At 41.0% G+C, this 16191-nt stretch overlaps 1 protein-coding gene across 1 annotated transcript; it reads left to right on the forward strand.

Annotated features, from left to right (window-relative positions):
- Window positions 1–8803: 8803 nt before the first annotated feature.
- Window positions 8804–13230, forward strand: CFL2 (cofilin 2). Its single transcript, XM_004055069.5, has 4 exons — window positions 8804–9155; window positions 10132–10439; window positions 10557–10633; window positions 10716–13230. The coding sequence occupies exons 1-4, from the start codon at window positions 9153–9155 to the stop codon at window positions 10826–10828; spliced, it is 501 nt and encodes a 166-aa protein (XP_004055117.1). The 5' UTR covers window positions 8804–9152; the 3' UTR covers window positions 10829–13230.
- The last annotated feature ends 2961 nt before the right edge of the window (window positions 13231–16191 follow it).

Below are 16191 nucleotides of genomic sequence, written 5' to 3' on the forward strand. Positions count from 1 at the left end.
CTGCACTCCAGCCTGGGTGACAGAGTGAGACCCTGTCAAATAAATAAAACATTCATACATATATACCTTTCCAGAACGTTCTGTAACCCTTGGAACAAAACCCCAAAATCCTTAACAGTAAAGACTCCCACATTTTCTTGGCTCAAGGTGGCCTTAATGTCTCAGCAGTTTTTTTCAAGTTCCACTCAGGCCAAAAGAAATAACTAACATTTTGGTCTAATAAGTAGTTAGATCCAAACAATAAATATTCATGTCCTAACAACTTAGCATCTACTGGGCACTGCATAACTTTTCAAACCTTAGAACTGTATTGGGCACAGCCATCCACATCTCGTGCTCCACACCGATTTTCCCTTAGGTCTTGCTTTTTATCACAGCAAGGAGGGAAAAACACATCCAAAGGAACGTAGCTGGATTTAAAGTGGAAAACAGCTCGAGGTAGTAGTTCCCGTGATGTTCGACAGATGTCGCTGTGTTTCCCTCAAATTTTAAAAATATCCAAGGCATCCTGGTGAGTTTGCTGGTGCACCCCAGGGAGCCTCAAAACACAGTTCGGGACATGGTTTATAAGGCCTTGTATTAACTGGCCCCTGACCGTTTCTTCAGCCTTATCTGCCACTGTTCTCCCTGCTCACTACACTACAGTTCTACTGGCCTTTTATTTTCCCAAAAGAGCCAAGCTCCTTCTTAGTCTTTTTTTCATGCTTTGCCTTCATGTGGAGGACTTTTCAACTGGAGAAGCCTTCTTTATTTCTCCTAGTTTATATCAGGGACCCTTGTTATTCTCTCACTAGCCTACAGGCTCCACGAAGGCAGGGACCATGTCTGTTTTCTACATCATCTTACACCCAGTGTCTAGCACAGTTCTTGGCACATAGTAGAAACTCAAGTGGTTTAAAAACATGTTTCTGGCCAGGCGCAGTGGCTCCTGCCTGTAATCCCAGCACTTTGGGAGGCCGAGGCGGGTGGATCACCTGAGGTCCGCAGTTCGAGACCAGCCTGGCCAACATAGTGAAACCCCGTCTCTACTAAAAATCCAAAATATCAGCTGGGAGTGGTGGTATGCACCTATAATCCCAGCTTCTTGGGAGGTCGTGCCAGGAGAATCGCTTGAACCCAGGAGACAGAGGTTGGAGTGAGCCAAGATCATGCCGCTGCACTCCAGCCTGAGCAACAGTGCGAGACTCCATCTCAAAAAAAAAATAATAATAAATTAATTAAAATATGTTTCTATTGACATTCATTAATAAGTTAATCTTCAGATGCACAAGTAATCCAGTTGTGAAATACAAGAGAAATTCCTTTCTTGTTAGCACTTCAGTTCATCAGTAAGCAATTATAAATCTAAAAATTGATGACATCTTAGAATGTGATTGCTAGCATACTTATAAGGACATTTTAAAAAACAAATTAGAGGCCAGGCGCAGTGACTCATGCTTGTAATCCTAACACTAAAGGTGGCCGAGGTGCGTGGATCACTTGAGGCCAGGAGTTCGAGACCAGCCTGGCCAACATGGTGAAACCCCATCTCAACTAAAAATACTAAAAATATAAAAATTAGCTGGATGTGGTGGCACGTGCCTGTAGTCCCAGCTACTCGGGAGGCTGACACAGGAGAATCACTTAAGCCCAGCTGGTAGAGGTTGCAGTGAGCCGAGATCCCACCACTGCACTCCACCCTGGGCAACAGAGTGAGACTCCTTCTCAAAAAAAAAAAAAATTAGATAAAAAATAGTCTTTTCAATAAATGGTGCTAGAACAACTGGACCATATGCAAAAGAATGAAGTTGGCCCACTACCTGACCATATTAAAAAATTAATGCAAAATAGACTATAGACTTAAAACTATAAAACTCTTAATATGTGAGTAAATTTTTATAACCTTAGATTAGGCAATGATTTCTTTGATGTAACACCAAAAGCACAAGCAACAGAAGAAAAATTAGATAAACTCCATCAAAATTTAAAACTTTTTAGTTTCAAAGGACACCATTAAGAAAGTGAAAAGACAGCCCACAAAATGGAAAAATTTTTTGCAAATTATATATCCAGTAAGGGACTTGTATCCAGCATATATGATGAACTCTTACAAATGAATAAAAAGACAAATAACTCAATTTAGAAATGGAGCAAAGAGGAATTTCTCCAAAGAAGATACAAGAAGCACATGAAAAGATGCTCAGCATCATTAGACATTAGGCAAATGCAAATCAAAACCACCATGAGATACCACTTCACAGCCATTAGGACGGCTAAAATAAAAAAGACAGACAATAACAAGTGTTGTCAAGCATGTGGAGAAATTGAAATCCTCATACATTGGGATTATAAAACGTATGAATGGGATTATAAAATGTATGAATGGGATTATAAAATGGGGCAGCCACTTTGGAAAACAGTTTGAGACCTCTCCAAAATGTTAAACATAAAGTTACCATATGACCCAGCAGGTATATACCCAAAAGAAATGAAAATATATGTTCACACAAAAATCTGTACATGCATGTTCATGGCAGCATTATTCATAATAGCCAAAAAGTACAAAAAACTGAAATGCCCATCAACTGATGAACAGATAAAGGAAGTGTGGTATTTCTAGGCAACAGAATGTGATTTGATTATAAAAATGAAGTAGTGATACATACTACAAACTGGACAAACCTTGAAAACATTAGGCTAAGTCAGAGAAGCCACTCACAAAGACCTCATATTACAAAATTCCACTCATATAAAATGTCCAGAATAGGGAAATCTGCAAAGATAGTAGACTAATGGTTGCCAGAAGCTCAGAAGAAGACAGAATGTAAAGTGACTGCTAATAGGTATGGGGTTTTCTTTTTGGGGGTGATAAAAAGGTTCAAAATTAGATAGTTGTGATGGTTGCACAACTAAATATACTAAAAAACATGGAATGGTACACTTAAAAGGGCAAATTTCTTGGTCTGTGAATATCTCAATATACCTATTATTTTAAAAACATTTGAAAAATTATGTCTGCTTCATCATCTGCAGAATAAAGTTCTGACTGTGAGATTGTCTATAAGGCTCATAAGATCTGATGCTTCCTACCACTCCGTTATTCCCTCCAAACCCAGAGGTTCCAACAAACTACTTGGGGTTTCTTCTGCTTCACTCGTGCACTGTAGCTTTGTACATCACTCGTGCACTGTAGCTTTGTACATCACTCGTGCACTGTAGCTTTGTACATCACTCGTGCACTGTAGCTTTGTACATCACTCGTGCACTGTAGCTTTGTACATTTGGTTCTCTTTGCTTTGAGTACCCTTCCTTCATCTGCCTAGTAAATGCCCACTTGTCCCTTAAGACCCAACTCACTCCATACTGCACTGGTGGCCCTCTTTGGTGCTCACAAGACATCCTGTGTATATGCCATTGTAGCATGCATGGGATTGTTTCATAAAGGTCAGCTTCCTTGCTGTGCTCCCACAGGACTGACTTTCTTCAAGGCAGGGACTATGTTATGTTTATCTTTGCATTCCCAACACCCAGCAGAGGTGCTCAATAAATGAAATAAAGGAATTAATGGATGGAATGAATAAACTCTCCATGCATGTATTCATTTTATGATCTCCCTCCAACTCTTATTCATGTCTCTTAACATATAGTTTTTATATGTTACATTTTTCATGTCTGTATGATTAGCCTATGGTTTTAAAATCTACAGCTTTTGGCTAGGTGTGGTGGCTCATGCCTGTAATCCAAGTACTTGGGGAGGCTGAGGCAGGAGGATCCGTTGAGCCCAGGAGTTCAAGACCAGCCTAGGCAACATAGGGAGACTCCATCTCTACAAAAAATATGAAAATTAGCTGGGCGTAGTAGCACATGCCTGTAGTCCCAGCTACTCAGGAGACTGAGGTGGGAGCATCACCTAAGCCCAGGGAGGTCAAGCCTGCAGTGAGCCGTGATCGCACCACTGCACTCCAGCTTGGATGATGGTGAGACCCTGTCTCAAATAAATAATAAGTAAATTTAAAAAATAAAAACAAAAATAAAATCTACTGTGTTTTGTTTTGTTTTGTTTTTTTAAGAAAGTCTCACTCTGTCGCCCAGGCTGGAGTGCAGTGGCTCAGTCTCAGCTCACTGTAGCCTCCACCTCCTGGGTTCAAGCCATCCTCCTGCCTCAGCCCTCCCAAGTAGCTGGAACTATAGGCATGTGCCACTACACCCGCCTAATTTTTTTTATTTTTTGTAGAGATGGGGTCTCACCGTGTTGCCCAGGCTGGTCTTGAAATCCTGAGCTCAAGCAATCCGCCCACCTTGGTCTCCCAAAGTGCTAGGATAACAGGCATGAGCCATCACGCCCGGCCAAAATCTACTGCTTTTGTAATAAAGTAAGTTAAACAAAGGAGTGTTTAATAAATTACTAGCAAGTTTCTTTTCTCAGATGACGTTTTATATGGTTTGTATAATTTAGGTAACCAGTTGCTATTTACTATCACAATTCAATTACTATCAATGCATTAACATTGTGATTGAGGTTTTACAAATAACTGGTGGGTGAATCTGATAAATTGTGTCTGAGTTAATAAGTTGAAGCTGGTATGTTTTACACCATTGAAGTTGGTAATTATAGTTTGAGACCATTTTGAACTACATTTCACTAATTATTGCATTTCAATACTGCTACCTCTTCATTACCACTTCATGTGACACAGATTACTGATAAATTCCTTTATTGTGAGGTCATTCTCCTAAATTAGAAAGAACCAGAGATGGGACATGTAAGACCCAAAGTGAGTTTGTGGATCAGAGAGTGAGTCACAGAGATCAGACTCCAAAAAAACACCTCCTACTGTGTTTATTTTCTAGTTCTAAATTCAAACTTGGATTTAGAAAAATATACGACTTGACCCTCATCAGTCTTTTTTTTTTTTTTTTTTTTGAGATGGGTCTCACTCGTCGCCCAGGCTGGAGTGCAGTGATGCAATCTCGGCTCACTGCAAGCTCCACCTCCCGGGTTCACGCCATTCTCCTGCCTCAGCCTCCTGAGTAGCTGGGACTACAGGCGCCCGCCACCACGCCCGGCTAACTTTTTGTATTTTTAGTAGAGATGGGGTTTCACCATGTTAGCCAGGATGGTCTCGATCTCCTGACCTCATGATCCGCCCGCCTCGGCCTCCCAAAGTGCTGGGATTACAGGTGTGAGCCACCGCGCCCGGCTCCTCATCAATCTTTTAGCTCAGGCGTGGGTTAGGAAGGATATGTCAGAGTTAGGAAGGCATGTCGGTAGAAAGGTACATTTTGAAGTGGTAGTGTCTTTATGCTTACATTTGTCTTTGTCAGGAAGTGGCTGTGGGAGCTGAGAATGTGATGTCTCTTGACAGGGAGTAGGGCTTACACAGAATTTGTCTGCATAATCTTCCAGATTCACTGTTTTAGATAGTTCTTTCAAACTTTTACATGCCACAGAACCTCCATCCACATTGTTTCTCAGGTGTGGTGGCTCACGCCTGTAATTCCAGCACTTTAGGAGGCCAAGGCGGGAGGATTGCTTGAGCCCAGAAGTTGAGACCAGCCTGGGCAACATAGTAAGACCCCCATCTCTGTAAGTGAGTAAGTAAATATATACATAATAAAAACAGATTGTTTCTTGGGGGAATAGATTATATATATTAAGGGATGATCACCTTTCCAATTTTTTAAAGAATCTTGAGTAAACAAACTTTAGCTGAGTCTTCAGAATCAATGAGGATTGGGACGGCTTCACGACTATTGCCTATGAGTTGATAAAATCAGTGCCTTCATCTTCACTCTGCTGCTGGTAATAATAGCTCCAGGGTTCCTATTTCTGTGCTGGACAAGGGCTTTACATACATCATCTCTCTTGATCCTCCCCATAATCCTGAGAGGGAAGAGGTCATATAATCCCTATTTTACACATGATTTGGAAACTGAGCCTTACGGCAGCTAAATCAATGGCCTGAAATTGCACCGCTACTAGTGTCTGAGCTGAGATTACATTCAGAGGTTACTCTCACTAAGTTCCTAATAGTTGTCACTGCCATCTATGTGTGGTCTAGTAAATGGATAATTATAGCTTAGATGTTTACAGCACAAAAGTATCTAGTACCACATTGTTTGGGGTCCCTCTGTCACACCTATTAATTGTTTGCTTGAGCTTGAAATTGCTCAGAACAGTTGTATGGTAGGCAGAATAATGCAATCCCTCCTCACCAAGATGTTCCTGTCCTAACCTCCAAAGTCTTTGAATGTTAACTTATATGACAAAACGGACTTTGCAGATGTGATTAAGTTAAGGATCTTGAGAGGGGGAATTATCCTAAACTACCAAGCGGGGTCCAAAGTAACCATAATGGTCCTTATAAGTGGAAGACGGAGGCAGGAGAGAGAGAGTCAGAGGAAATGTGATGACTGAGGCAGAGGTCAGAGTGATGCGACTGCTGCCTGGGGCCACAGGCCAAAGATGATGGGCAGGTCAAGTGTGGTGGCTCGCACCTGTAATCTCAGCACTTTGGGAGGCCAACGTGGGCGCATCACAAGGTCAGGAGATCAAGACCATCCTGGCTAACACGGTGAAACCCCATCTCTACTAAAAATACAAAAAATTAGCCGGGCATGGTGGCGGGTGCCTGTAGTCCCAGCTACTCAGGAGGCTAAGGCAGGAGAATGGTGTGAACCCAGGAGGCGGAGTTTGCAGTGAGCCGAGATAGCACCACTGCACTCCAGCCTGGGTGACAGAGTGAGACTCCATCTCAAAAAAAAAAAAAACATGATGGGCAGCCTCTAGATGTTGGAAAAGGCAAAGGAGTCTCCCACTACAGTCTCTTGACTTTAGCCCCATCAGGCTTATTTCTGCTAGTTGTGCTGGTTCATGCCTGTAATCCCAACTACTCGGGAGGCTGAGGCGGGAGGCTCACTTGAGGCCAGGAGTATGAGGCTGCAGTGAGCTATGATCACATCCTGCACTCCAGCAACCTGGGTGGGCAACAGAACCAGAGACTATCTCTTAAAAATATATATAGAGAGAGAGAGACTTGTTTCTCTGACTCTGTAAGACCATAAATAATAAATTTGTGTTGTTTTAAACAAGTAATTTCATGGTAATTTGTTATAGCAACAATCGAACACTAATACATGTGGTATCTGACACTCAGATCCCCCTCCACTACACAGTGACCAAAATTCATGCAGCAATGATTGGCAATGCTGCCCCTTTACCAAGTGGTGGTAAGTTCTGGTTATAACTCACAGAGGTGAAGGCAGGAAGCTGCTACTGGCCCTGACATTCTCAGCGCCATCCTCACAAGGGCATGTAGAAAGGCTTCACAATTTTCAGAAGCTTCCTTTTCATTCTCTTTACAGCACTAAAGCATCTTAAATGTATGATTTCAGCACCTATTAAGCACCTACTATCTGTCAGGTTCCAGAAATTCAAAGATAACCAGGACTCAGATCCTTAAGGAGCTTACAGCGCAGTAGGGTGGCAGAAGACATAAACAAGTTATTATAATGTAACAAAATATATGCAAGACAAAAATAACTTCAGGAAAAAAATCTTAGAACATGTGAATTACCATCTCTGTTTGGGGAAGGTAAGAGAGAATGGGAGGCATGGAAAGGGGTTGGAGTCCGAGCTAGGGGGTGACTAGCATCTTTGGAATCCCCAGCTTTGGTGGGTAAGGTTCTGACACCCACTTTAGGTCCCAGTGTCATCAGACCTGGTCTCTGCTGGGGCTGCTGCAAATCTCTGAGGTTGGGAAGGGAAGGTAACCGCAAGATGAAGCGAACAGGAATTTGCTAATACCTACACATAGCAGATGATCAGAGCTCTGGAGAGACATTCTCCATGACTTCTTGGAAGTTCAACAGATAAAGTGAAAGGTTCCATAAATTGTAATGTACCAGCTAGATATAAAGTATTATCCACTTGCTTGGGATTCATGCTTAGACATTGGGAAATCCCTTCTCAATTTTTGTCTCTAAACGAAGTCTATCTTCCAATTAAGAAAACAAACCCAAGATACAGACAGAAAAATAGGTCTGTTTCAATGCCTAGCATGTTCCATTTAAAATACAGTAAATTTGGGCTGAAAGAACTTATCACGCAATCTAGGGCAAACACCATCTCATGATTTTCCTACCTAACCTCAATCCTGAAACCACCAAAAACACACCATTTCCTACCGAACATTGATATACTCAGAAACTGAAATCTAAAGCTGGAAAGGGCCTTAACGATAATTTAATAACAGTTTGTTTTACACATGAAGAACCCTGAGGTATGGAGGAGTTAAGATTAAAAAAAGAGAAACTGCCTTGGCGCAGTTATATGGGCTTTGCTAGAAGAGGCTGCGTCGGCTTATTTGATGTCAGCTGTCATAGCTAGAGCTTCATGAAATCTCTACTAAGAGAGAGTACAATCCATTTCCTATGAAGTCTAAAATGTAAAAGGATATTACTAAGGAATGCTACCACGTAATTTTTTAATCATAATTATTATTTCAACCAGAGTTTTGAAAAGTGATTTACCAACACTGCGTATCATCTTGTTTTTGCTAAGTACTATCAACTGGGGCAATCCCGTGTAGTGTTTATTCTCATTTATCTCTAAACAACTGGGGGTTTTCCAAAAAGACTCAAAATGTCGAAATCCAGCCTCTTTCGGGGAAACCACAGGTAAATAAGGAAAGACATCTTCGCAGGAGTTCCCCTCACACGCACCCACCCCTGGCGCAGGGCCCTACGGAGGCGGTGGAAACGCCCCTCTGGGAGCCCAGCACTCTCTCCCACCGGCTGACGGGTGATGCTCGGGGGCTGGAGGCGGCTCTGCCAGGCTCCCGGGCTCCGCTACCACCGCGCCGCCCCTCCCTCCCCGGCCTGCAGGGCTCGCGCTCTGGGGTCAGGCCGAGGACGCGGACAGCCGGGGAGCCGGGGCCGCGAGACAGAAGGGCCGGCCTGGGAGCGGGTGGCGCCGGCTGGGGACCAGGCGTGCCCACGTGACCGCCCCGCCCGCTGCCTGCGGCCCGCCGAGCCCCGCCACCTCCCTCGGGCTGCAGCTCCCGGCGTGCCCCGCACTCTCCGCTGCCCACCCGCTCGCCCGCCCCTCCTTCTCCTCCCAGTGCCACAGAGCCGGAGCCCGAGCTGCCGCCGCAGCCACAGCCGAGGGCACTATGGTAAGACGAGCGCGCTGGCCGGGAGGCCGCGGCGAGGCGAGAAAAGCCCCCCGCACGGCCCCGGGAGTGAGGCCGCCATTTTAACCTGATTTTGGCCTCCAAGGTGGGCGCTTCTGCTCTGCGGCTCCGCTGCTCTCCAGCCGACCGGCCTGCCCTCCGGCCGTCAGGCCCTGCCCTGCTGCTCTTTGGATTTTGGGGGGCGGGGAGGGCCCGGGCGTCGGCGCAGGTTGGGGGTCGGGGCCGGGCGGGCGGGGACGCGAGAGGGTCTGCGGACTGCAGCCGCTCGCGCCGCCTTTGCCCTTGGCTTCCTAATTTTACTTAACACGCGAGGCTTTAAAATTGGTACGTGCTGCGAACGCTGTGTGGGTCAGGGTCTGGACGGCCTGTAATAAAACCCTTACGGGGAGATTAAGGAAGAGGGAAAACACTTTTTAAAATGCTTTCTCGCCGTAAAAGCTTTTACACTCAATCAGTTAGTTTTGGAGTGTCTGCATGTGAGCTGTGTGTGGGCCGTGGGCGGTTTGGAGTTTACACTTGATTCTCTTTCCTTATGAGGAAACGTCAGTGGCTAGGATGACTTTAAAGAAAAAAATAGTAGAAGCATTAACTGAAATCCAAAAGTGTTTTTTTAAGGCCAGCCGAGTTGACACAATACAGAAGGTATTTTTGCTGCCGCTCCTGAAGCTCTGACATCACCCAGTGAAATAGGAAACATTTCAGGGATGGGACAACTTGTATTTGTCCCTTTCGCTTCCACGTCCAAACCCCTTTAAGAAGGATGAATGGGCAGGATGAGTTAGACTCCTTCGCTGTATCGTCTACTGATTCTTAAAATGTGACAAATCTGATTGGACGACTTACATGGTACGGTGCAATTTTTGATGTCCAGACTAAAGTGAGTCTTCTCTAGGCAAACAGTAATTTTGGTTAAAACCAAAATACGTGTTCTGAATTACTGTTCTGTGTTTATTTTCAGGCTTCTGGAGTTACAGTGAATGATGAAGTCATCAAAGTTTTTAATGATATGAAAGTAAGGAAATCTTCTACACAAGAGGAGATCAAAAAGAGAAAGAAAGCAGTTCTCTTCTGTTTAAGCGATGACAAAAGACAAATAATTGTAGAGGAAGCAAAGCAGATCTTGGTGGGTGACATTGGTGATACTGTAGAGGACCCCTACACATCTTTTGTGAAGTTGCTACCTCTGAATGATTGCCGATATGCTTTGTACGATGCCACATACGAAACAAAAGAGTCTAAGAAAGAAGACCTAGTATTTATATTCTGGTGTGTAAAAACAAAAGAAAAAAGTGCTTTTAAAATGCAAGGATTCTTATTATCATAGTCAGTCTTACCTTTGTTTTTCTTATAAATGGGATTCAATAATTTTTTTTTTTTCTGTAGGGCTCCTGAAAGTGCACCTTTAAAAAGCAAGATGATTTATGCTAGCTCTAAAGATGCCATTAAAAAGAAATTTACAGGTACAAACTTGAATATTTGGGGCAGAGAAATTATTCTTTATTAATTATAATAAAGTAATAGGATAATGTTTTTTCTTTTTAGGTATTAAACATGAGTGGCAAGTAAATGGCTTGGATGATATTAAGGACCGTTCGACACTTGGAGAGAAATTGGGAGGCAATGTAGTAGTTTCACTTGAAGGAAAACCATTATAAAATGACAGTCAAGTGCCATCTGGATCTTAAGGAGCTTCCATTTCTCCAGCTCAGTCCATTGGAATAGTATTAGGTTTTGGTTTTTTGTTTTATTTCCCCCTTTCCACTGGGCCCTTCCAACACAATGAATGAAGGAAATATCATTTATTTAAGCAGCCTATCAGTGATTGCCATTAGACTGTTTAATACTGTTACTTTTATATAGAACCCAAGGAATGCCTTCCTGTCATATTTTAGCCAAAACAACTGGTTATATGCCTCCCTTGCAGCAAGCACTACAATGTATGTGATCGTCAATGTGAATAGCTTAGAATACTGCAAAGGATAAGCTAATTGAATGCCTTGAAAGTATTATCCACTGGTCAGATGGTCAACTTTTTTCAGTATTATTTATAGTTGCACTTGATTGCAGTTCTGTGAGGCTTGAGCATTCATACACCTCACCTGCCTTGGCAAGCCTATTTTGTGACATGGCAGCACGGATATAACACTATGCATTAAAAGCACTTTTTGTAATAAGTTTAATATCCTAAAAGGAATGCCAATTAAGTTTTGTTAACTGTGTCATCAACTTATCCTAGTACCTCAGTGTTCATTCCTGTTACCTGCATATCTTCTTAAAAGAAATAGCTGTTATTAATGCCTTTTTGTTTTCCATTGAGTGTACACTACTGAATAAGTGTAGGAGTTTTATGTTTACCATGTGAGTCCTGCAACACTAAAGATATTTTGAATATCAGTCATGATGGCAAATTCTGTATAAAAGAGCCTTAAATGGAACATTGTTTTGAGATCAAACTCCCCACCCTGACAAAAATGGCCACGTTGCAATAAAAATTGTGGCATATTACAGAACGTTGCCTTGTTTTCCTTGGAAATTTTGCAAAATGTTATGTGAAACAACTTCTAGGGTAAAAACAGCTATTATTAATCTCTGCACTGGTCATTTTAGAATTTTTTTTGTACAACATTCATGTGTGATATTTTCCAGATTTGTTGGATCTATTTGGTTTAAAAAATATTCTATCTTAAAGCCAACTAATATAAAATACCATTGTTAAAGAATGGTACTTTTATAAACATTAGTGTATTTATTTCCTATGTGTTAATATGAAGATCAGAAATTATTTTTTGCACTTTGGCATAAATACTTTTCAATATCTGATTTGTTCTCTGGATAAATTAGCATAGTTATTTTTTTATTCACATTTACATTTCTAAGTAGTTGTATAGTAGAAGCAGGAAGCTCTTATTGCTTATTTGGTCGTAATGAAAATAATTGGTAAAATGTCCTTTAAAAGTTTAATGATACTTCTGATGTTTCGGAACAGTCATTTCACCTACTATTTCTGAATATATTTTGCAAATTGAATTGGAATAGGAATTGATATAGCAGTCTTAAACATTAGTAGTGGGATTTGGCTATGGTCCAGACTGTGCTCCTTATAGAGAATTTGATCTGCTCAGTGTGAGCGGTTTGCTGTTAGCCAGGGCTATTTATGGCAAACACATGCTTTTGTATCTTGTCATAGTTATCCACAAATGGCAAAACTGGACTTGATTCTACTGGTATGCAAAACAGGCATGCTAGTAAGCAGTCAGTCGTGGCTCAGAACTTAACCCCATAGCTCAGAGGAATGCTTTTAGCAGAAAACAGGAAAGAAAATATCCCTTAAAAATTTTTTTGAATGTGTGGAAGTAATTTTAGTATAATTAGATTTTTTCCATATTTTTGAAAGATTTTTCAGATGTGAACATTAAAAATAGGGATTAAATGTCTAGGCTTCCATTTAAAATTATATGAATGGTTTGGGATCTTTTTGCACTGAGCAATTTTATTTCAGGCTTCCAGCTGTCCCTGTGAGTTATCCTGGACATTTCGATGGTTTTTGGTAAGGCCAAACTCTGATAAGCAAAACAGAGAATACTGACGTATACTTAACCATATGTGTAACTGATACTTGCACCATGGAATTTTTATTTCCTCATTCTTTTAAAAAATAAGGGACTATAAATCAGTTATATAGTATCTTTTGTTTTTGTAGCTGATTCCTTAACTTTCTTGTATGCCTCTAGTAATTTCAGAGATTAAATATTGCTTTAAACTGTGATACTTTGATTTGCTAGATTGACGAAACTGATGCTAAAGTTCATCTTTGAAATACATCTTTGTGCGTAGAGCCAAAAAAAGAGATAAAATTAATACTAGTTCACTTGTTATTTGAGATTAATTTGGCATTTGAAATGATCATTTTATTTTACAATCATTTATAATGAATCAATGTTCCAGTTAGCTTTAAAAGGTATACGGTGCTAATTAGTAAAATATTGAAGGCAGTATTTTACTGCTAGCTTGCAAAGTTATGAGAGTTTAAAAAATAAAATATATGAAAATATGTAAAGCTGTTGAGATGTGTTTACTTATACTTCAGAACATTAAAAGTTTAAAAACTGGTATTTCAGATCAAAGAGGCATCATTATCTTTATTCTGTTTTTCAGCATTTTAGTTGGTAATACTTTCTCATTTATCAATACCAATTTTCTTTAAAAACTGAGTGTTACAGCAATTAATTTTAGCGTTTTCAGACAAATGGGAACAGTTGGCATGTGTCCCAAACTGGCTATCAGCTGTTGTTTTCCATCATTATCTAAAATAGTGTGGCCAGCATTGTGTATTGAAATGTGCCTTTTTCGTACATTGGAAGAGAAGCCTCTTACTGGGTTTGAGTTTCTCTGATACAGAACATTTGTAGCAGCTAATTTATGGAATTTGGCAAATAAGCTTTGGGAGGAAATTCTTTTAAAAGTGTTTTCTTGTTAAGGAATAATCTCAACAATGGTAAATCATCAAGAGGTTGAGAAGACTCTGTTAGGCTTGCCACTCAGAAAAAATAGTCTCATTTTGCTCTTCATAGGTCCTGTTTTTGCTTGCACATTTAATAGTAGGTGGAGATGCAAAACAACCTGAATGTTCATTTTTTTATGAATAGTATTAAAGCTACTAGAGATGGGCAGGCAGGTCCCAGTAAATGTTGCCTTTTTTTTTTTTTTTTTTTTTTTTGAGACAGGGTCTCACTCTGTTGCCCAGGCTGGAGTGCAGTGGCAAAATTCCAGCTCACTTCAAACTCAACCTTCCCAGCTCAGATGATCCTCCCACCTTAGCCTCCCAAGTAGCTGGGACTACAGGCATGCACCACCATGCCCAATTTTTTTTTTTTTTTTGTATCTCTTTTGTAGAGACTGAGTTTGGCCATGTTGCCTAGGCTGATCTCCAACTCCTGGGCTCAAGCTGTCCTCTGACCTCCGCCTCCCAAAAGTGCTAGGATTGCATGCGTGAGCCACCACTTCAAAAGCTCAAATACTGCTTTTGAAGACAGCATGAGTTTATGGATGTTCTGTCTCCTTTCAGCCCATAAAGAAGTCTGAGGCTTTTCTTTTGCTCTGGAACATCCAACTAATTGCTTTATTTCCATGTAGAATTAGAGGAATCATCCCTCCACTTAAATTTCCTCTCATAATGCAATTTGGCAAATTAAATCTCTAAGCCTCAGTTTTTTACGGTAATATCTGTTTACCATGTTTCCTGAGTACTAAATATGGAAATGGTTTTTGAAAACAGGAAAATGCTATGTAAATGCAATAATCTGTTTAAACTATTCATTCTTAATTACTGTAAGTAGATAAATATTAAATGTTTTCGTTAAAAGATGTATTACAGATCATTGAACCTCTATTTTTGTAACTTCCGTGTGTGTACATATATATATATATATATATATATATATGTATATATATACACATACACGCACATTTTTTTCTTCTTTTTTGGACAGAGTTTCACTCTATTGCCCAGGCTGCTGTGCAGTGGCACAATCATAGCTCAATATAACCTTGAACTCCTGGGCTCAAGTGATCCTCCCACCTCAACCTCCTGAGCAGCTGGAATTATAGACATACACCATGCCCAGCTAATTTTTTTTTTTTTTTTTTTTTTTTTTGGGACAAAGTCTCACTCTGTCACCCACGCTGGAGGGCAGTGGTGTGATCTCGGCTCACTGCAACCTCTGCCTCCTGGGTTCAAGCAATTCTCCTGCCTCAGCCTCCCGAATAGCTGGGACTACAGGCATATGCCACCACACCTGGCTAATTTTTGTATTTTTAATAGAGATGGGATTTCACCATGTTGGCCAGGCTGGTCTCAAACTCCTGACCTCAGGTGATCTGCCTGCCTCAGCCTCCCAAAGTGCTGGAATTACAGGCATAAGCCACCATGCCCGGCCTGCCCAGCTAATTTAAAAAAAAAAAAAAAATTGTTGAGACGGGGTCTCACTGTGTTGTCTAGGCTAGTCTTGAATTCCTGGCGTTAAGCAATCCACCCATCTCAACCTCCCAAAGCACTGGGATTATAGGTGTGAACCACTGGGCTGAGCCTATTTAGTATATATATAGAGAGATGGGGTTTCAACATGTTGGCTAGGCTGGTCTTGAACTCCTGACCTTAGGAGATCCGCCCACCTTGGCCTCCCAAACTGCTGGGATTATGGGCTTGAGCCACTGCACTGGCCCTATTTAGTATATTTTTAAAGTAGCATCTTTCAAGAATATTTGAAAAACAATCCTAAGATTGTTTTCTAAAAAAGCTCATGCTCATAAAAATCTAAAAAGCTGTATATTTCAAAGATGTTCTGAAATATTTCAGTATTGTAAACTTATGGAATCTGTGCCAAACGAGGATTGTATAGACACAGAAAGCTGGTGTCTCTTAATCCTTTTCCAGAAACTTGAATATATCCCTCCCCTACCCATCTTTCTAAGAAGAGATAGTACTTTATGTTATAGTGGGTAAGTCCTAGGACTTTGGCATTAGATTGCTTGGTTGTTTACATAGAGCCCTTTAACACTTAGTAACTGGATAGTCTTAGACAAATCATATAACCTCTTGGAAGCTTAGTTACTACATCTATAAAATGGGGATAATTGTACTCCATCTCATAGGATTGTGAGCATAACTGAAAGCACTTAGAATAGTTCCTAGCACATAATAAGGGCTCAGTAGGATGATCCTAAGATTTACAGGCCAAACCAGAACACCTTTTGAAAATGAAAGGGAGAGCTATTAATTATGCCAAGACAACAGGCTTGAGATAGGCCAATCCCAAGCAAACCAGGAGGTGTTGTCCAGAAGTATAGGCTAATATTAAAATGTAATACTTAAACAATGAACTGTATGAAAGACTCAAGATCATCATTTATTAATTTTAATTATATAATGTATTAGCATACTGACTTGAGGATCTCACGAAGTATATGAGTGGTCTTAAGTAAACCTCGGAGAGATTGAATTTGGCTTTTTAAGCCTTTT

This window comes from Gorilla gorilla, chromosome 15 (genome assembly GCF_029281585.2).
Source record: "Gorilla gorilla gorilla isolate KB3781 chromosome 15, NHGRI_mGorGor1-v2.1_pri, whole genome shotgun sequence".
Lineage (NCBI taxonomy): Eukaryota > Metazoa > Chordata > Mammalia > Primates > Hominidae > Gorilla > Gorilla gorilla.

Excerpts from the sequence above, each read along its gene's own strand:
- CFL2 (XM_004055069.5), top strand. Across the intron at positions 10,440-10,556 it reads GACCTAGTATTTATATTCTG|GGCTCCTGAAAGTGCACCTT; the intron begins GTGTGTAAAAAC and ends TTTTTTCTGTAG. Across the intron at positions 10,634-10,715 it reads CATTAAAAAGAAATTTACAG|GTATTAAACATGAGTGGCAA; the intron begins GTACAAACTTGA and ends TTTTCTTTTTAG.